Genomic DNA, 22,455 nt, shown 5'->3' with positions numbered 1-22,455 from the left:
TATACCCCATTACCTATATTTCTCATTTCCTAGTTGTATGCAAGAACAACACTCAACAGTTATTCCTAAAACTTTGAGTTCCAACTTCTCTTCCTCCCTCCCTCCCCACCCATCCCCATTGGGAAGGCAAGCAATTCAATATAGGCCATATCTGTGTAGTTTTGCAAATGACTTCCATAATAGTCGTGTTGTGCAAGACTAACTATATTTCCCTCATCCTATCCTGCCCCCCATTGCTTCTGCTCTCTCTTTTGACCCTGTCCCTCCCCAAGAGTGTTGACTTGTAATTGCTCCCTCCTCCCATTGCCCTCCCTTCCATCATCCTCCCCACCCTGCTTATCCCCTTCTCCCCCACTTTCCTGTATTGTAAGATAGGTTTTCATACCAAAATGAGTGTGCATTTTATCCCTTCCTTTAGTCGAATGTGAGGAGAGTAAGCTTCATGTTTTTTCTCTCACCTCCCTGCTTTTTCCCTCCACTGAAAAGTCTTTTACTTGCCTCTTTTATGAAAGATGATTTGCCCCATAACATATTTCCCTTTCTTCACCCAATATATTTCTCTCTCACCCCTTAATTTCATTTTTTTAAGATATGATCCCATCCTATTCAATTCACCCTGTGCTCTCTGTCTGTCTCTCTATGTGTGTATGTGTGTGTGTGTGTGTGTGTGTGTGTGTATGTGTGTGTATAATCCCACTCAGTACCCAGATACTGAAAAGTTTCAAGAGTTACAAATAATATCTTACCATGTTGGAATGTAAACAGTTCAACTTTAGTGAGTCCCTTATGATTTTTCTTTCCTGTTTACCTTTTCATGCTTCTCTTGATTCTTATGTTTGAAAGTCAAATTTTCTATTTAACTCTGGTCTTTTCATCAAGAATGTTTGCAAGTCCTCTATTTCATTGAATGACCATTTTTTTCCTTGATGCATTATACTCAGTTTTGCTGGGTAGGTGATTCTTGGTTTTAGTTCTAATTCCTTTGACTTCTGGAATATCATATTCCATGACCTTTGATCCCTTAATGTAAAAGCTGCTAGATCTTGTGTTCTCCTGATTGTATTTCCACAATACATGAATTGTTTCTTTGTAGCTGCTTGCAATATTTTCTCCTTGACCAGGGAACTCTGGAATTTGGCCACAATGTTCCTAGGAGTTTCTCTTTTTGGATCTCTTTCAGGAGGTGATCGGTGGATTCTTTCAATATTTATTTTGCCCCCTGGTTCTAGAGTATCAGGACAGTTTTCCTTGATAATTTCATGAAAGATGATGTCTAGGCTCTTTTTTTGATCATGGCTTTCAGGTAGTCCCACAATTTTTAAATTGTCTCTTCTGCATCTATTTTCCAGATCAGTTGTTTTTCCAATGCGATATTTCACATTATCTTCCATTTTTTCATTCTTTTGGTTTTGTTTTGTGATTTCTTGGTTTCTCCTAAAGTCATTAGCCTCCATCTGTTCCATTCTAATTTTGAAAGAACTATTTTCTTCAGTGAGCTTTTGAACCTCCTTTTCCATTTGGCTAATTCTGCTTTTTTAAAGCATTCTTCTTCTCATTGACTTTTTGGACCTCTTTTGCCAATTGAGTTAGCCTATTTTTAAAGGTATTATTTTCTTCAGCATTTTTTTGGGTCTCCTTTAGCAAGGTGTTGATTCGCTTTTCATGATTTTCTTGTATCTCTCTCATTTCTCTTCCCAATTTTTCCTCTACTTCTCTTACTTGATTTTCAAAATCCTTTTTGAGCTCTTCCGTGGCCTGAGCCCATTGAATATTTATTTTGGATGTTTGGGATACAGAAGCCTTGACTTTTATGTCTTTCCCTGATGGTAAGCATTGTTCTTCCTCATCTGAAAGGATGGGAGAAGATATCTGTTCACCAAGAAAGTAACCTTCTGTAGTCTTTTTTTTGCCCCTTTTTTGGGCATTTTCCCAACCAGTTACTTGACTTTTGGGTGCTTTGTGAAGAGTAGGGTATACTCGGGGAATCTGTAAGATCTCAGTTCTCCCAAGGTGGCACAATTAGGTATGTACACTGGTTTGGGCACAGAAAGAGATTTTTGTGCCCAGAATCTTAGCAGTTTCCTCTCCCCAGCCACCTGGCTTCCAGTTCTGCCAAGCCAGCACTGGGGGCTGAGATCCAGATAAGCTGCAGGGGCAGGGCCGCCATTCAATATGAGATAAAGATCAGCTGCTGCACGGCCTCTACACAGGGCTGAGGTAAGAATGGGCTGCTCAGTGCCCTTAGGGGTTGTGGGCTGCTGTAGGGGCTGCTGTGGGAACTGCTGCCCCCTGCCCGATGTGGCCTCTGTGGCCTCTGCCTATGGCCAGAGCTATGGGAAGGCCCTTCTCCCTTCCCGGTCAGTTGAAAAAACCCTGTCATTGACTTTTGGTGCCTGTGGCTTAAGGGGTCTGTGGACCTGCTGCTGCTGCTGCTGCGAGTGGAGATTCTGCCCCCAAGAGCTGTTTGCGAGCCATGTGCTGCCATGGCTTGGCCAAGGCCAGGCTGGGCTCTGCTCCACGTCTGGTGCAACAGACGTTTGCTGCTGGTGTTTCAGGTGACACTGGGCTGGAAATCTCCTCCACTCTGTTGTTCTCCACTTCTGCTACTCTAGAATTTGTTGAGAGTCCCTCTCTACAGGTGTTTTATGGGCTGTGTGGGGAGAGCCAGCACATGTGTGTTTTTCTACTCTGCCATCTTGGCTCCAACCCTCTTTGTGAATTTTCACAAGGACACATCAGCTGGAAGTTACATTGCTCAGCTCTCTTAGATCTTTCCCATATTCTTTAACTTGACAAACAAAAAACAAAAAATTTGAGAAATGATTAAAACTTATCATCTTACTTTCCTCCTTATTCCTTCCCAATCCTTGTCCAGAATCCTGTCTAGGTCAGGACAGCATCTGAGCAGGTGATGGATGAACACTTCCTGGTTTTTTTTGAGGGAGTGAGAGGAAGGAAAAACTTGAATTCTTATGCAGATAGAAACTAGAAACACAATAGGACTAGAACTCTGCGTACAATTAATAGGGTTGTTGGAAAGATTTTAATGAATTGATGCAAAAGTACAAAAAGAACCAGAAGAACATTGTATGCAGTAAAAGCGATATGATCATCTGTGAATGACTTAACTATCCTCAGTAATGACAGTGATCTAAGACAGTTCTGAAGGATTTATGATGAAAAAGGCTGTCTACCTCCAGAGCAGGAACTGATGGAATCTGAATGCAGATTGAAGCGTGGTTTTTTAAACATTTTTCTTTATTTTGGTCTGTGTTTGCTTTTGCACCAATATGGTAAAGTAATATGTTTTGCATGACTGCACATTTATAATTTCTATCTAATTGCTTATTATCTCAGTGAGAGGGAAGGAAATGAAAGAATGAAAATTTGGAATTCAAAATTTTAAAAAGCAGAAGTTAAAATGCTTTTTATGTGTAATTTGAAAAAGATAAAAATTTTCACATAGGAAAAGTAATGAAAGGGAGGGGCAGTGTCAGAAGTGTGAGGTGGCATCCGAATTGGATCAGGATAGAAGTCAGGAATGCAACCACAAGGCCCTTGAAGAGCTTTGTAAGAGATGAGCTCTGAGGCTCACACTGAAGCCTCCCAGGAATCTGAGCTAAGCAGCCTCCCAGGAATCTGAGCTAAGCAGCCTCCCAGTCCCAGATGCGCTGTCCACTGAGCCCTCCAGCCCAGGCCCTGCTTTAGCCTCACCTCCAGCCCTTTCAGCTGGAGAGCTCTTACTGTTGCTGTCTCCCAAAATAGCCACCTGGGATGTTATGTGGTAGGTAAGCAAAGTCTTAATCATCGGTATAAGACCTAGACGATAGATGATATCTTGTATCAGACTTTGGAAATATGTAATTTGCTACTGATTTACCTGTTTTGTGTAGTCTGTATGTTTGTCTTTCGTAAGTACTTCTCATTATTTGCTGTATATGGTAACATCAAAGCTCTAAGTATAGGAGTACTAGAATTGATTAGTTTTGCTTCCTCACAATGATTTATTCCACTAAGATAATAAAAAAATTCAAATGACTACTGAGTGTAAAATTTTTAAAAGATGTCATTTTAACAAGTTTAAAATTGTGCTATTCTGTATGCATGGTAGACTCACTCAGATTTAGGGCTCAAAAATCAATTAAAAGTTTGTTGGTCATTGACAAACAGTTTTCTGAAATATTTTCCTTTCAGACAAGTTTAGGTGAACACCTTCACAGCATTTAATTTCATTTCTCTCCCACCCCTGTGTGTCCTTATCTCTACATTAAAAATAAAAGAATTGTATGTGTATTTGGTAAAAGCTATGAGATGTTGACATTGTCATAGAAGACTAAATTCTACATCTGTTTTGCATGTCTTTGTTGACATTTGTATAATTTTGCATCATAGAGACATCGAATTGTAGGTCAAAATGGAACCACAGCGAGGCAGAGTCCCACTTTATCATTTTTTTTTGCTTGGGGAATTTAGGCACAAAATGTTTAAGTGGCATGCTCAAAATTACTCAAGTAGTTAGTGGAAGAACATAACCCTTTAGATTCCCAAGCCTGTATTCTTTTGCTCATTGTTTTTCTTGTTGTTTGTTGTTCACTTGTGTCTGACTCTTCGTTACCACAACATTCTAGGCCCTTCTGTCCTCCACTGTCTTTTGAAGTCTGTCCAGGTTCATGTTTGTTGGTTCCATGACACTATCTATCCATCTCATCCTCTGCCCAACATCAGGGTCTTTTCTAATGAGTCCCATTTTCTCATTATGTGGCCAAAGTATTTAAGTTTCCGCTTGAGCATTTGACATTCCTCCAAACAGCCCAAATTAATTTCTTTAAGTATTGACTTATTGGACCTCTTTGTTGTCCAAGGGACTCTCAAAAATCTTCTCCAGCACCACAGTTTGAATGCATCCATTCTGTGGTGCTCAGCTTTAATTATTGTCTAATTCACAGCCATATATTACTAATGGAAAAACCATAACTTTGACTTTATGGACCTTTGTTGGCAAGGTGATATCTCTGCTTTTTAGTATGCTGTTCAGATTTGCCAAAGCTCCCCTCCAAGGAGCAAGCATCTTTTAATTTCATGGCTGTAGTCACCATCCTCAGTGATCTTTGAGCCCAGGAATATCAAATCTGACAGCACTTCCATTTTTTCTCCCTCTCTTTGCCAGAAAGTGATGGGACCAGTTGTCAAGATCTTATTTTTGTTAATGTTAATCTTCAAGTTAGCTTTTACACTTTTCTTATTTAACACTTATCAAGAGGCTTCTTAATTCTTCTTCATTTTCTTCCATCTGAATGGTTTGTCTTCATATCTGAGACTGTTGATATTTCTCCTGGCAATCTTAATTCTAGCTTTTGATTCATCCAGCCTGGCATTTCAGATGATGTACTTTGCATATAAATTAAATAAGGTGACAGTCTACAGCCTTGTCATACTCCTTTTCCAATCTTAAACCAATTAGTTGTTCCATGTTTGGTTCTAAATGTTGTTTTGTGGCCCACATGGTTTCTCAAGTGACAAATAAGATGATCTGGTACTCCCATCTCTTTGAAAACTTGCCTATTTTATTGTGATCCACATAGGCAAAGTGTAGTAAATGAAGCAGAAGTAGATGTTTTTGGAAGTTCCTTGTTTTCTCTCATTTTGCCAGCAAATGTTGGCAATTTAGTCTCTATTTCCTCTGCCTCTTTGAAAACCAACCTGCCTGTCCAGTAATTCTTAGGTCACATAGTAATGAAGTCTAAGTTGCAGAATCTTAGGAATAACCTTGCTAGCATGTGAAGTGAACCCAGTTCTTTGGTAATTTCGATGTTGCCCTTCTTTAGGATTGGGACACGAAGTGATCTTTCCCAATCTGGTGACCACTGTTGACTTTTCCAGATTGCTGACATATTGAATGCAGTGCTTTAATAGCATAGCTCAGCTGGAATTCTGTTGCCTCCATAGCCCTAAGGCTAGCAGTACTTCTAAAGCTCCCTTGGCTTCATTTTCCAGAATGTGTGACTTTAGATCAGAAACTGTGCCATTGTGGTTATCGGCAATGTGAAGATCTTTCTTGTATAGTTCTTTTCTGTATTCTTGTCACTTCTTGATCTCTTCTGTTTCTGTCAAATCCCTACCATTTATGTCTTTTATCTTTCCCATTTTTGTGTGAAAATATTGCTTGATATCTCTAATTTTCTTGAAGAGGTCTCTTGTCTTTCCCATTCTATGATTTTCTTCTATTTCTTTGAATTTCTTATTTAAGAAAACCTTATCTCTCTTTGCTATTCTCTGGAGCTCTGCGTTCAGCTGGGTACATCTCTCTCTTTCTCCTTTCCTTTCCCTTTCCTTCTTCAGCTGTTTATAAAATCTCATCAGATAGCCATTTTGCTTTCTTGCTCTTTTCCTTTGGAATGTTTTTGTTTTTTGTTTTTGGTTTTGCTGCCTGTATAACATTATGAACCTCTGTCCATAGTTCTTCAGGCATTCTCTCTACTAGATCTAATCCCTTAAATTTATTCATCACTAACATGTCATATTCATAAGGGATGTTATTTAGATCATACCTATTTGGTCTGATTGTTTTCACTACTTTCTTCAATTTAGGTCTGGATTTTGTAATAAGAAGATTATGCTCTGATCCACAGTCAGTTCCAGTTCTTGTTTTAACTGACTGTTTAGAGCTTCAGTGCCTTTGACTGGAACGTATATAATTAATCTGATTTTGATATTGAATCCCTGGTGATGTCTGTGTGTAGGGTCACCTTTTCAGTTGTTTGGGTTGTTGAAAAAAAAGTGTTTGTTATGACCATTGAGTTATCTTGACAAAACTATTAGTCTGCTTCATTTTGTATTCCAAGGCCAAACTTTCCTGTTATTCCAATTGTCCTTTGATATCCTACTTTAGCGTTCTAATGCCCTGTGACCTTTTTTCAGAGTTCTCCACTATGACCTTGGGGATGAATGATATAGCTTATAGTTTCATTGAGCTGTACAAGCTCCTCTGTCACAACAAAGCAGTGACCTGAGAGATGGGGAGAGGGGTTTATAATTTTCTTTTACCGATTTGAAAATGAGTTATTTTTCTGTACTTCAAAGGTTTGTCTTTTTCTTTCTACTCATGTTCAATTCCATTATACATTCTAGCACTTCATTTCATGTTGCTATCTTTATTTCTTAGAGTTTGCTTCTTTTATTTTCTTGGTCCATGATCCATTATCTGTTAATAGCATTAATGGAATATTTTGGCAGAGACCAGGAATTAGGTGGGATATTGAATATGAAGTCTTGTTCAGGGCAAACTTGGCTTTTATGGATGTAGATATAGGTGTATTTTTGACTTTCCAAGTTCAGGATGGGTCTTACCTCCCTAGTGCTGTATGGTGAACACAAGGTATAATGAGACTACTGATGGATACCATTAAACCCATTTCAGTAATCATTTATCAAGTGCCTACTCTGTGAACTTTGCTAGGCTGTTATTTTTAATCTGGTATGCATGGATCCAGTAGGGGTAGTTCTAGGATAGCTTTTAGGGGGTCCATGAATTTGTATGAGAAGAAAAAAAAATATCCCCCCATACACACACAAACCTCTAACTGAAATTTAACATTTCCTTCAGTTATCTTAAAACATAATTCTGATGAGGAATCCCTAGATTCATAATCCCTAGCCAGACCTCCAGAGGGAACCTTGGCTCACAAAAGTCATTCCCCAGATATTGTGATTTATCATTGTATTAATCAAAGTTCTAAAGTCATTCAGAGTTGGTTTTTTTCTTTAGACCCTGTCATCTTATGTTTTAGGTTATAAAAAGATTTTGCACAAGAACAAATTCATTAAGTTGGAGACATTTCATTTGTATATTTAATTCATATCTGACAGATTAAATTAATGCAAATGAGTTTCAAAGGCACTCCCTAATATCTGTCCTATATTATATGACCAAAGCTATTATTGTCAGTATCCCTCAGCTAATCACTCTTATTATATTAGTTACAAGTAATATGCAATAGCAGCAGGACGATTCTAACATTTGTTGCACCTTAGCTATAAGATTTACATTTATTTCTAGAGACCAAGGTTTGAATGAAAAAAAAACCCACATAAAATCACTCTATTTCAAGACTCTTTAAATACAGGGTTCAAGATGAATTATATTTAGGACATGTCCTTGAATGAACTTTGAAGCTGCTGATCTTTTCATTTTCTTTGACCCTTTTATTTGGAAAACCATGGCCACTTTTGTATTTGAGATTAAAATCCCTTGGGATTGATTTATGTCAGTATATTACTAAACCAACCGAGATATGGCCAATGAATGAGGGTGTTTTATGGAACAAAGAACTCATCAGTGCATGTACATAGAAGATTCATAAGGGTCACAGTGGAATTCTATCGTAATAGAATGTATATTAATCGTAAATTCTGTGAAAGATTTGTAAGGGCAAAGCATTGAAGAGTGAATCATGCAATTTATATTCCCAAAATATATCCTTGGATCACTTTCTTTGTGGATTGCATGCACATCCTGTTTCTTTACAAAGTAAACTGAGTTGGTGGGCAGAGACACATTGATTAGATGCCTTTGAAAGCCTTCCCTCTTTCTTCATGCTATATAGTATCAGGCCTCTTTCAAGTTAATGACTCCTTAACATAATGATAAACTAAAAATAGCTGAGTCCAAAGGGCTTTTCAGCCCAATTCTTACTCATTTTTTTTTTTGTTTCATTATGATCTTTTCAGTAAAGTTAATAGTTACCGTCAAAACTATAGAAGTAGAAACATGTTTATGACAACATGTTGTGGCAGAATCAGATATACCATAAGTCAGATTGTGTCCTGCAAAACATTACAACTGACTATGTAAAAGCCTCATTGAAAATGGTTCACTTTTAAGGTGAGAATTAGTCCTTTTCCTCTTGTCAGCATTGTAAAAGAATTATACTGTATATCCTTAAACTCCAAAAGAGGTAAAGAGATTCCTAACTTGCTCTTATCCCTTTCAATGAGGAACCAGAATTAGCACAACAGCTATAATCTATAGCATGAATGCTTGTAATCGTTAAGAAGGACATTTCTACACTATCAAACCTCTTGTTTGCCTGCAGACTTTTCTCAGCTCTCGTCACACTCAGGATTGTCAGGGTAATGGTCTGTCTCATAGCAGTAAGCTTAAGTAGACTGAGGAAACTAGGTACTTATGCATAGGTGGGTAGAATGTTCAATTATTGTTAAATTAATTTCAATTCAGTAAATGTTACTAAATGTCTACCATAGACCAGACACTATTTTAGGTGTTGGGGATACAAAATGACAACAAAACCATCTCTGCCCTCAGGGAGTTTATGGTCTATTGGGGAAATGTAACACACACAGATTAATAAATATAGGATATATTCAAATTAATGGAGGGAGGACAAGAGGAAGACAGAGAATGAGTGCACACACTAAGAACAGGGGCAGAATTGGGAAAGACCTGGTGTGAGAAGTGGCACATGAGCTGTGCTTTGAAGGAAACTAGGGATTCTGAGAAGTCAAGGTGAGGAGGAGGATGCATTCCAGATAGGGAGGGACCACGGTGGGGGAAGGCAAGAGAACAGAAGATGTGACACGATATACAGGAAAGATCTAGCAGGTTCGGTAGATGAGAATCTGGAGAATGTGAAAGGGAGGAATAGGAAATGACTGGAAAATGAGGGAGGCAGATTACATAGGCATACCTAGTTTTATTGCACTTTGTTTTATTGCGCTTCACAGATGTTGTGGGTTTCTTTTCTCTTTTTTCTTTTCTGCTCTCTTTTCTTTTCTCTTCTTTTTTTTTTGAAGTGAAGCTTTGTGGCAATCCTGCATTGAACACAGATCTATTGGTGCCACTTTTCCAATAGCTTGTGCTCACATCTTGTCTTTTTGTCACATTTTAGTAATTCTTGAAATACTTCTAACTTATTCATTATTATTATATGTTATGGTGATCTGTGATCAGTGATCTTTGATGTTGTAATTATAATTGCTCTGAGGTGCCATGAGCCATGCCCATATAAAACAGCAAAAATAACCGATAAATATTATATGTGTTCTGACTGTTCCACTGACTCATCTATCTCCCTCTCCTTGGATGTCTCTTTTCTGTGAGACACAGCAGTGTTGAAATTAGGCCAGTTAATAACCCTACAGTGATCTCTCGGTGTTCAAGTGAAAGGAAGAGTCAATTTTGTCATCATGTTTTAAGAAATTGCCACAACCACCCCAAATTTTAGCAATTTCTACCCTGATCAGTCAGCAGCCATCATCATCAAAGCAAGACCCTTCCACCAGCCAGAAGATTACAACTTTCACTTCAGGCTCAGATGGTGGTTAGCATTTTTATTTTTTTAGCAATAAAGTTTTAAAGTTTATTCTTTTTGTTACTTTTTAAGTTCTGAATTGTCTTCCTCCCCACCCCATATTAGAAAAGGCCACCATTTAACATGGATTTTTATAACATGGATTTGTGTGTGTGTGTGTGTGTGTGTGTGTGTGTGTGTGTAAAACCATATTATGCATACTTCTATTCATCATTTCTTTCTCTGGAGGTGGATAGCATCTTCCTTCATACGTCCTTTATATTGATTTGAGTATTTATAACACTCAGAATAACTTGATTGTTCACGGTTGTTCTCTGAACAATATTGCTGTTACCGTATACGACATTTTTTTGGTTCTTCTCATTTCACTTTATTTTATGCAAGTCTTTCCCTGTTTTTCTAAAATTAACCAGCCAATCATTTCTTATACCACAGTAATATTCCATCACAATCATATACCACAATTTGTTTAGCCATTCCTCAATTAACAGGTATCCTTTCAATTTCCAGTTCCATGCCACCACGAAGAAAGCTGTTATAAATATTTTAGAACAAATAGATTCTTTTCCTCTTTCCCTGATCACCTTGGGAAACAGACCGAATAGTGGCATTGGTGGGTCAAAGGGTACACGCAGTTTTATAACTCTTTGGGCATAATTCCAGATTGCTCTCTAAAATGGTTGGATCACAATTCCACCAACAGCATATTAAAATTACAATTTTTCAACATCCCCTCCAACATTTGTCATTTTCCCCTTCTATCGTTTTGGCCAGTTTGATAGGCATGACATGATATCTCACTTGTTTTAATTTGTATTTCCCTAATCTATAATGATTTAGAACATTTTTATATGTTTACATGTAGTTTTGATTTCTTCATCAAAAATCTGCCTGTTCATATCCTTTAAGCATTTATCAATTGGGGAATGACTCATGGTCTTATAAACCTGACAAAGTTCTCTATATGTTTGAGATACGAGATGTTTATTCGAACACCTGTCTATAAAAATTTCCCTGCAATTTACTGCTTTCCTTTTAATCTTGGCTACATTTTATTTGTATAAAGTCCTTTTGATCTAATGTAATCAAAATTATCTATTTTATGTCTCACAGTGCTCTCTATATCTATTCATAAATTATTTTCCTATCCATAAGTCTGATAGGTGCAATGTGTTCCATGTTCTTCTAGTTTTTTTATGGTATCTCCCTTTATGTCTAGGTCATGAATGCATTTTGACCATATCTTGGTAAGTGGTATAAGGTATTGATCTGTACCCAGTATCTGCCACACTGCTTTCCAAGTTTCCCAGTAATTTTTACCTAATAGGTTATTCTTATCTCAAAAGCTTAAATCTTTAATTTGTAAAACACAAGGTTCCTATAATAATTTACTGCTACGTATTGTATCTCCTCTCTGTCCCACTGATCCACCTTTCTATTCCTTAGTCAGTACCAGATAGTTTTGATAGTTACTGCCTTATAATATAATTTAAGATCTGATACTGCTAAACTTCCTTCCTTTACATTTTTCATTAATTCCTTTGATATTCTCAGCCTTTTGTTCTTGCAAATGAATTAATATTATTTTTTTCTATCTCAGTAGTTTAATTGGGATGACTCTAAACAAATAGATTAATTTAGGTGTAATTGTCATTATTATTCTATTGGTCCTACCTGCCTGTAACAGAGAATATTTCTCCAATTATTTAAATCTGACTTTACTTGTGTTTGTGGTGTAAAAATGTTTTATAATTATGTTCATGTAGTTCATAGATTTGTCTTGGCAGGTATACTCCCAGGTATTTTATATAGTCTGTGGTTATTTTAAGTGGGGTATCTTTTATTGCAGGGTTTGTCAGTAATATATAAAAATACTGATAATTTATATGAGTTTATTTTATGTCCTGCTATTTTGTTAAAATGATTGTTTCCACAAACTTTTTAGTTGAATCTTTAGGATTTTCCAAATAAATCATCATATCTTCCCCAGAGAGATAGTTTATTACCTCATTGGCCATTCTGATTGATTCCTTTAATTTTTTTCTTCTCTTATTGCCAGCATTTCTAATATAATATTCAATAATATTGGTGATCATGGGCATCCTTGTTTCACTCCTGATGTTATTGGAAAGGCTTCTACCTTACCCCATCACAAATAATGGTTGCTGATGGCTTTCGATAGATGCTTCTTATCATTTTAAGGAAAAATCCATTTGTACCTATACTTTTGAGTGTTTTTAATAGGAATGAGTGTTGTATTTTGCAAAAGCTTTTTTTGAATCTCTTGATATAGTCATGTGATTTTTGTTACTTTTGTTATTGATATAATAAATTATGCTAATAGTTTTTCTTATGTTAAACCATCCCTGCATTCTTGGTATAAATCCCACTTGCTCACCATCTATAACCTTTGGGATATTTTGTTATAATCTACTGGCTAATATTTTATTTAGAATTTTCATACCCATATTCATAATAAAATTGGTCTATAACCAGAGCTGAAAAGAAAATTTGACTTTAAAACACAAGAATCAAGAGAAGCATGAAAAGGTAAACAGCAAAGAGAAATCATAAGGGACTTTCTAAAGTTGAACTGTTTACATTCCTACATGGAAAGACAATATTTGTAACTCTTGAAACTTTTTTCAGTATCTGGGTAGTTGGTGGGATTACACACACACACACACACACACACACACACACACACACACACACACATACACACACACACTTACATTCACACACACATACACACATAGAGAGAGAGCACGGGGTGAATTGAATAGGATGGGATTATATCTTTAAAAAAATGAAATTAAGGGGTGAGAGAGAAATATATTGGGAGAAGAATGGGAGAAATGGAATGCAGCAAATCATCTTTCATAAAAGAGGCAAGTAAAAGACTTTTCAGTGGAGGGAAAAAGCAGGGAGGTGAGAGAAAAAACATGAAGCTTACTCTCCTCACGTTCGACTAAAGGAAGGAATAAAATGCACACTCATTTTGGTATGAAAACCTATCTTACAATACAGGAAAGTGGGGGAGAAGGGGATAAGCAGGGTAGGGGGGAGGATGGAAGGGAGGGCAATGGGAGGAGGGAGCAATTAGAAGTCAACACTCTTGGGGAGGGACAGGGTCAAAAGAGAGAGCAGAAGCAATGAGGGGCAGGATAGGATGAGGGAAATATAGTTAGTCTTGCACAACATGACTATTATGGAAGTCATTTGCAAAACTACACAGATATGTCCTGTATTGAATTGCTTGCCTTCCCAATGGGGATGGGTGGGGAGGGAGGGAGGAAGAGAAGTTGGAACTCAAAGTTTTAGGAATAACTGTTGAGTGTTGTTCTTGCATACAACTAGGAAATGAGAAATACAGGTAATGGGGTATAGAAAGCTATCTTGCCCTACAGGACAAAAGAGAAGATGGGGATAAGGGGAGGGAGGAATGTCAGAAGGGAGGGCAGATTGGTGATAGGGACAATTAGAATGCTTGGTGTTTTGGGGTGGGGGGAGGGAAGAAATGGGGAGAAAATCTGGAACCCAAAATTTTGTGGAAATGAATGTTGAAAACTTAAATAAATAAATTTAAATAAATACAAAAAAAAAATAAATAAAATTGGTCTATAATTTTCTTTCTCTGTTTTTGCTCCTCCTGGTATAGGTATCAGTACCATATTTGTTTCATAATAGGTATTTGGTAGGATTCCTTCTTTGCCTATTATTCCAAATAATTATTAAACATTGGAATTAGTTGATCTTTAAATGTGTGGTAGAATTTGCTTATAAATCCATCTAGTCCTGGTGCTTTTTTCTGGCCTGTTCAATTTCTTTTTCTAAAATAGATTTATGTAGATGTTCTGTTTCCTCTTCTATTAGTCTAGGAAATTTATATTTTAGTAAATATTCTTCCATTTCACCTAGATTGGTTAAATTTATTGGCCTATAATTGAGCAGTAATTGCTTTGATTTCATCTTCATTATTGATATATTGTTATCCTTTTTGTTTTTGATACTAATATTTTGAGGTTTTTTTCTCTCTCTTTTCATCAAATAAACCAAAGGTTTAATCTGTTTTATTGGTTTTTTCATAAAACCAATTTCCAGTTTTATTTATTAATTCAGTGGTTTCCTTAAATTTGATTTCATTAACTAAATTTTAATTAATTAAATTTAATATTTAAAATTGAATTTAAAAAAATTTAAAATTAATTAAATTTTTAGGATTTTCACTTTGATATTTAATTGAGAATTTTTAATGTACTCTTTTATTTAGTTTTTAAAAATTGCATAACCAATTCATTGGTCTGCTCTTTATTTTATTGATTCAGGCATTTAGAGATATAAATTTTCCACTGATTACTTGCTTTTGCTGTCTTCCATACATTTTGATTCATTGTTTCATTATTATCATTCTCCTTTATAAAATTATTTATTGTTTCTATGACTTGTTCTTTAACTCACTCATTCTTTAAGATTAGGTTATTTAGTTTCCACTTATTTTTTATTCTCTGTTCCCATGGTCCCATGTTAAATGTAATTCTTATTGCATTATGATTTCAAAAGAATGAACTTAATATTTCTGCTTTTCTGTATTTGACTAAATTATTTTTATGCCTTAATATATGTCTGTTTTTGTAAAGTTACCATGAACCAATGAGAAAATTTAGCTATAATGTTCCTTTGAGTTTTCATTTTGGGATCTCTTTCAGGAGGTCATCGGTGGTGTTTTTCTGTTTCTGTTTTACCCTTTTGTTCTGTAACTTCAAGCCAGTTTTACTTAATCATCTCTTGTAATATGGTGACTAGATTCTTTTTTTGATCATAACTTTCAGGCAGTCCAACAATTCGTGTACTATCTCTCTTCTTCAGGACGGTTGTTTTTCTAATAAGATGTTTCACATTCTTTTCTAATTTTTCATTCTTTGATTTGGTTTTATTATTTCTTAGTTTTTTATGAAGTCATTAGATTCCCTCTGCCTATTCTAATTTTTAAGGAGTTAATATTCTTCTGTAAATTTTTGAATTTCCTTTTCCAGTTGGTTAACTTTCCCCCTCTTGATTTTCTTGCAATACTCTTATTTTTTTTCCTTATTTTTCTTCAAGTTCTCTTATTTAATTTTTGAAGTCCTTTTTAAGATCTTCTAAAAACTCTTTTTGGGGCTGGTGACAACTTTTTTTTTTTTTTAAGATAGAAGTAGCTATTTTAATTTTGTTATTTTCTTCTGATTTTGAACCCAGATTTTATCTATCACTCTAGTAGTTAATGATGGTTGAATTCTTCCTCTGTTGCTTACTCATTATTTTTTATAGGTGTTTATTTCTTATCAACTTTGTGTTAGAGTCAGGGTTAATGCCTTGGGCTTCAGGGTTTTTGTAATTTTCTAAGCGCTGTCTGGGGGCCCAGCCTCTGCACTGCTTTTCTTCCCTGAGCTATTGCAAGAGCCGCTCGCTCACTATCACCCCAAATCCTCTTGTTTCCTATGGTTCCTATTGTGACTGCCAACTTCAGCTCACCCTTCTGCCCTGGAACCAAAACCATGGACTCCATTCTCCTGTGTTTGCCCGTAGGCAGCAGGGTCCCCACCCTCTCTGACCCCACTCAGTGGCCTGCTTGCTCCTTCTCACTCACAGTCATAGCCCTGACTGTGTCTTTTACCAGGACTTCGTATCCAGTGTCTATGGAAGGCCCTATAATCTTCCCCTGATCCTCTATGAAAATGAAAGCTTCTGAAGCCTCGAGCTGAGGTTCTAGCCAGACCCAACTGTCTTCCAGTGGTCTCCCTGGAGGTGTTTGCTCTTCATTTGGGCAGAGCCTCTGCCTCTGAAGTAGGGTCTCTAATGGGCTCCTTTCAAGTTGTCTTAGGAGCACAGCTGCTTTACCCCCACTTTAAGTTATTTCTGCCTCTCAAAGTCCTCTTTGAGGCAATATTTTATTTTGTTAGTGGGGGAATTTAGGAGAATCAGGTAATTTCCTGTGTTATTGTACTATGTTCCCAGAATTCTTCTCCAATGAAGTATTTTTTAATTAAGGTATATACTTTGGATTTTTTTTTTTTGTAAAGACATAATTCATGTCAGTCAGTTTTCAGTTGTGTCTAACTTTGTAACCCAATTTGGGGTTTTGTTGGCAAAGATACTGAAGTGATTTACCATTTTCCTTCTCCAGCTCATTTTATAGATGAGGAAACTGAGGCAAACAGGGTTAAGTGACTTGCTGCCCAAACATAATACTTTTGCACACTTAGTAGACTCCAGCATAGTCTATTTTTTTAACTTTTACATGCCCTGGGAAACCAAAAGAAATTTATGTGACTGCTTTATTGTCATGGTCTGGCACCAAACCCACAATGCCTGAGGTATGCCTATCTAGGGCCTTGAAAGCCAGGCCAGAGGTTTCATATTTATATTCTAGAGGTAATAGGGAGTCATTGACAAGTTTTGAAGAGTGGGAAGGCATGGTCATGTCAGTGCTACATGGCAGTTTTCTGCAGGATGATTGGAAGAGGGAAAAGAATGCGGGCAGGATACCATTTAGGAGTTCAGCCCTGATCTTTGAGGTGGGGGATGAATAAAGCCTGAACTGCTTTTCCATTTTTAATTTTTTTTTCAGCCACTCCCCAATTCTTAACTTTCACAGCTATTGCCCGATATATCTCATGGAAACAGTTCACTTACAAAATGAGAATTCGGAATAACAACAATAATGATAATAATAAAAACCTTGCATTTTTAATGCTGTAAAGTTTGCAAAGTACTTTTCAGATATTATCTCAATTTATCCGTTGTATAGGCAGCTCAGGGTGCAGTAGACAGAGGGCTGAGCCTGGAATCAGGAAGACTCATCTTCCTGTGTTCAAATCTGGCCTCAGACACTTGCTAGCTGTGTGACCCTGGGCAAGTCACTTAATCCTGTTTGCCTCAGTTTCCTCATCTGTAAAATGAGCTGGAGAAGGAAATGGCAAAGCACTCTAGTATTCCTGCCAGTGGGGTCACAAAGACTTGTACATGACTGAACAACAACAGCATCCATTCTGTGCTGTATTATTGCTTCTGTTCCAAGCTTAGCAGTAGCTTAGTTGCCAAGGTATTCTAGAATTTGTCTTTGCAAATTAATTATTATTTGACAGTGTGAAGGATTTTGGCAGAAATATTTTCAACGAGATGTTCTTTTAAGAGAGGTATAAATTTTCTTCTCATAAATTCATCTCATGGATTCACTAACACAGATCTGCAGAGATGAAAACATAACATTACTGATTTACGTTGGCTTATATTCAAGCCTTACCAAAAATAGATGTTCACCCTCTCCCATTTTTCTCTGTCCTCCCTGAGGTTTATGATAATTATTAGTATTCCCATATAGTTGTTTATTATTCCTTTGGTATTTATGGGAGCATTATATCAGCTCCTTCTGATTTAAGCATATTTAAGTTGCTAAGTGTTCTATACCTTGAACCTTCCTAGTTTTGCTTTCCTCATCATCTGTATATTTATTTTCATTGTACTAAGGTCTTTCACAACTATTTGAAAAGGAGTTATTCAATACTTCAATCTCTAATTTTTCACAATTTTAAATCAGGCACATTTGTTTTTCTTGCTCTGATGTTAAGAAAAAGTTGGACTTCTCAGTCTTTTCAAACTTGGTGGACTAGCCTAATGTGGCCTGACCCACAGTGTTCTTCTCTCTGCCCACGAAGACTTTACTCTTCTCTAGGCTAAACATCCCACATTCCTTCTGTTTTTTATCTGAAGGCTGTTTGTCATAATTGTTCTTCTTGTTCGATCCTCGTAGCAAATGGAGAAAGTTCACAGCAATAATGTTATTATCTCTATTTTACAGATCAGGAAATAGGATTAGAGAGATCAGTGACTTGCTGAAGGTCACACAGTTAGTAAGGCACCATTCTTCACATCTGAATGTGACCCTAGCTATTTTTAGGTAAGGCAGTGTGTCATTCTGGCTTCTTTTCTTGGCAATTGTAACAAATGTGTGCTACTGTCCACATTATTTCGAGCACTTGGTTTTTACAATGGCACTCATTTGTAAAACATTTGATTGAAATTAGGGATGATATACTGAAATACAAGATAGTTTTTTTTTTTTATGGAGAAGAAATTCATAACCGTGTCCTCAGTTTTATAAAATTTAATTTAATTTTTAATTCTAGATCTAAATTCTTTCCCTCCCTCTGTTCCTTCCCCCACTCAATGAGAAGGCAAAAATATGATACCCATTATTTATATGAAGTTGTGCAAAACATATTTCCTCTTTAGTCGTGTTCTAAAAAAAAAAGCAAGAAAAATAAGAGAGGGAAAAATATGCTTCATTGTGAGCTGTGAGACTATCATTTCTGTGTGGATGTGGATAGCATTTTACATAATGACTCTTTTGGAATTATGTAGATCATCGTAGATTTTTGACAAGTGATTCTCTTTATAATATTGTGGGGAACTGTGTAGCTTATTTCCCTCATTCTACTTGCTTCACTTTGTATCAGTTCATATACATCTTCCCTGGTTTTTCTGAAACCACCCTGCTTGTCATTTCTTATGGAATAATAGTATTCAGTCATACAGTGTTCTTTTCATAGTGCTTCAGCTTGCCAAGTGAACCAGTTCAAGGATAGTTTCTGTAGTAATTTTGAAAAGATAGCTGATATTCAGTGTAATAGAGTTATCTGTATGGATGGCAAAAGATGGTAGATTTCCCCTTCGTGGAGTTTTTCAGACAGAGTCTGGGTCATCACTGATCTAGATATTTAATGTGCTTTCCGGGTCCAGTTTGAACCTGTCCATGTTTGTGATGTTAATTCCTCAATACCTTAAGATTAGCAATGATTTAAATAAGAACTACAGGTTTATTGCCACAAAAGTAGCTCACCATGGTAAATAATATGCTTTAAAATTTCCTTGTGGCATTGACTTACAAGTTGTGTGTAATTATTTAGCATTTTAGGGAACTCTTAGCTTTTCCTGAAAAGACTTCCAATCAAAATTAATTATCCCCTGGTCATGGTGTTTAGGAGAATGGCTGTATGGTAGGTTTCCTTAAGTTGTCTGGAATTCTGTTTCTAAAACAACCTACATCACTGTCTCAGAGCAAATATGTTTGCTTTGTGATAATGCTTGTTCAAACACTGGGATCATAGGTTTAGGCCTGGAAGGAATCTTTTGGGCCATGTAGTTCCAATTCTTTTACTTTATAGACGGGAAAATGAAATGCATAGAGGCCCAATGTCATGCAGATAGTTAGTGGAGAAAATAGGACTTCAACCTAGGTCCTCTAATGTCCAAGCCAGCTCTCATTCTCCTGTGCTCAGTCTCCTATGGATTGCGTGCTTTCCCCACATCAGGTTGGTCATTGGTTACCTTCCAAGCTGAAGCAAAACTATAAACCCACATTGTTTAATATTTTATTTCAAGGTTCAGAATGTGCATTAAATGCTTATGTTCTTGGTATAAACTACATAGGTGACAAATTAGGTGGCATAGTGAATAACAGAGTGCTTACTTGGAGTTAAGAAGACCTGGGTTTGAATCTTGCCTCAGGTACTTACTTTCTTATATGACCCTGGACAGTTACTTAATCTCTTCTTGCCTCAGTTATTGGTTTGTTTGTTTTTTGTTTTGTTTTTGTAAAATAGGGAAAATAACACCTAACTCACAAGTTGTTGGGTGATTAAAGTGGATAATACGTGAACTTGGTGGTAAACTTTCTTGACTGCTTAATAAATATTAGCTATTGCTGCTAGCATTTTTATTTCCACTGTCCTCTGTGCCTGAGTGGCTTATCTGATGATAAACAAAGTTGATTGTACTAGTGGGAATCTAAACAGAGTCTCAGTCTAGAAGAATTTCTCAGACAGGCCAGCACTTCTCTGAAGTGTTGAGGTAGAGTGAGTACAGATCATGGTTTCGGTGGGTTTCATTTTTTTTCCCTGGAATGATCTGAGCCAGTCTTTATCTCACTATCTTTTAGGTTGTGGACTATATCCTCCCACCTTTGGTCTCTTTGGTTCAGAGTCAGAATGGTAAGTAGAGCCACATCAACCAAAATTTTCCTAAAGTTCACATTTTTGTATTCATTAGATGTCAGTATGGTCACATTTTTGGCACATTTTCTTTCAAGTGGAGTGGAGACTCTTCAGTTTGCGGTTGTTGTCAGAAACCACGTCGTTGCTTGTCAGCCTTGAGGTTGTGGTGGAGGAGAAGGAGGAGGACCAAGATTCCAACACCAAGCTTCTGTCTCTGATTCGAGATGTCCTGCTTCCCCAGTAAGTCCCACCATCTTGCTGTGCTGGAGATGGCCAATGCATTTCTGTTCAAATATCTTCTTGATTAAATCAAACAGTGTAGATAAAAGACAAATAATGATAACAGTAACAGAATGTTAGTATGTCAGTGCTGAAAGGGAACCAGGAATCTATATCCAGTCTTGCTTTTCCATTTCACTGGTGAGGAAAGAGGTCCAGAAATGGTGTCATGACCCCTTACGGTCACATTGACCTAGGACCTTTGCATCCATGTTTTATAAGATATTGTTGGAAATTAAGATGATAACCAACCTTGCTCTTTGCAGGTCCAAAAGGAAACTCTCTGGTTTGACTGTGTTTCTTCTGAAGGGTATAGTTTTTATCTCTCTTGTCTGCAAGAGTTGCAGCAGTAGGGGGCAAAATCATTCTAAATATATTCATGACTTTGTCTTGTTGCTGTTGCTGTTGTGTTTGTCCTTCGTTCTCGAAGAGGTTCATGACATAAGGGAGATGATGATATGACTTGCAGTTGACTTTGATTTGAGTGAGGGAGGGCTATGCACGGTCACCAGCCTCCTTTTCTCCTCCAGAGCCATCTGGGTCCAGTGGCCAGACATTCTTCAGGTCAACTGGAAATGGCCCTTTTAGGCTAAGGTCTTTTCAGATTCTCACTTTGAGTGAGATAAAGTCTATTCAGGGAATAGGCCTCTAAATAGTTACTCAAGGGATGGCCCCTTTATTAAAAAAAAAAATCTGACTGGGAGGGGAAGACCCTCAGTATTCCTACCAAAAGAGAAACAGTTATTATTTAGTATTTACATTCACTCTGTTTTAGGAGGGCAGGGATCTATTGTCCAATCTGTGAGCTCCAGCGTGAATTAGGTTTAAGGCTTGGTTTTTGAGTAAGAAATCTAACCAGTAAACTCATAGGAAAAGAGGCAGCTTTTGGCCATCAAAGTGTACCATCCCCTGGGCAGAGCACCCCAGGTAAGGAGTGAGAGAAGAAGAGAGTGGAGAAGAGAAGCTGCTGACCTTGTCTAGCTGAGGTTTGTCACTAAGGCCCAGGCTCTGGATTTTCTATGAGCTCAAATATGAGTCCTTTCTGTCCCTTCATTATCTTAAATAGAAGAGTTCTATGTATGACCAGACAGCTTAAATGTCTTATCAGATGTCACTGGTTTTGGAATCTCTATAATAGCTGTACTGAGATTATGGTCAGCTACTTGAAAAACTTTGGAGAAAGCGCTGAAGGAGCACCAAGTTCCCTGGTGCCTCCACATGACTTGGAAGTGCCCTTGGGTTCTTGAAGGCTGTGCCAACAGAGTACAAGCTCTGAAGGCACCATCAAGCTGAAAAGGCTTTAAGTGAGAGTCTTGACAGTAGACCAAGTCTGCTTTCAATGGACCATCCTAGCTCAGTAATGAGAGGCTCATCATTACAAGGGCCATGAAAACTCATAAAATAAAAATGCAAAATGGACCTCTGTCTTATGTGGCCCCATATGCATCTACAGTGATACTGGTAGAGTGATGGAAGAGGGAACAGAGGATGCTAAGGTTCATACAGTCTCTGAACTGTCCACCAACATTTAGCTGTTGGATTCAAAGTGAGAAATCCTTCTTTACTGACCTAAAAGCAGACCTACGAAAGCTTGATATTCTCTTTTTTCAATGAAATCAGAAGATTAAAGGTTATTATTTCAGGCAAATAGGAGAATGGGCCACGAATTCCCTTTTGAGAGACAGTGGAGGAGTTGGTAGAGTGCAGAATGATTATGTAAATGCAGCATATATGTGGATGTGCCTATTTACATGCACACAGGTATGTACATACGTGATTAATGTGAAAATTGGTTTTCTTCACTCTACTGGTTT

At 37.1% G+C, this 22,455-nt stretch overlaps 1 protein-coding gene across 14 annotated transcripts in view; it reads left to right on the top strand.

Annotated features, from left to right (window-relative positions):
- The window catches only part of ULK4 (unc-51 like kinase 4), a 674,194-nt gene that overhangs the window by 236,750 nt on the left and 414,989 nt on the right, over positions 1-22,455 (top strand). For all 14 annotated transcript variants that reach the window (XM_072651430.1, XM_072651427.1, XM_072651429.1 and 11 more), the window contains 2 exons: positions 20,308-20,359; positions 20,458-20,602. In XM_072651430.1, the coding sequence (XP_072507531.1) occupies positions 20,308-20,359; positions 20,458-20,602 (197 nt within the window). The remainder of the gene's footprint in view (positions 1-20,307; positions 20,360-20,457; positions 20,603-22,455) is intronic.

Source organism: Notamacropus eugenii, chromosome 3 (genome assembly GCF_028372415.1).
Source record: "Notamacropus eugenii isolate mMacEug1 chromosome 3, mMacEug1.pri_v2, whole genome shotgun sequence".
NCBI classification, from domain to species: Eukaryota; Metazoa; Chordata; class Mammalia; order Diprotodontia; family Macropodidae; genus Notamacropus; species Notamacropus eugenii.
This window is presented reverse-complemented; position numbering and strand designations above follow the sequence as displayed.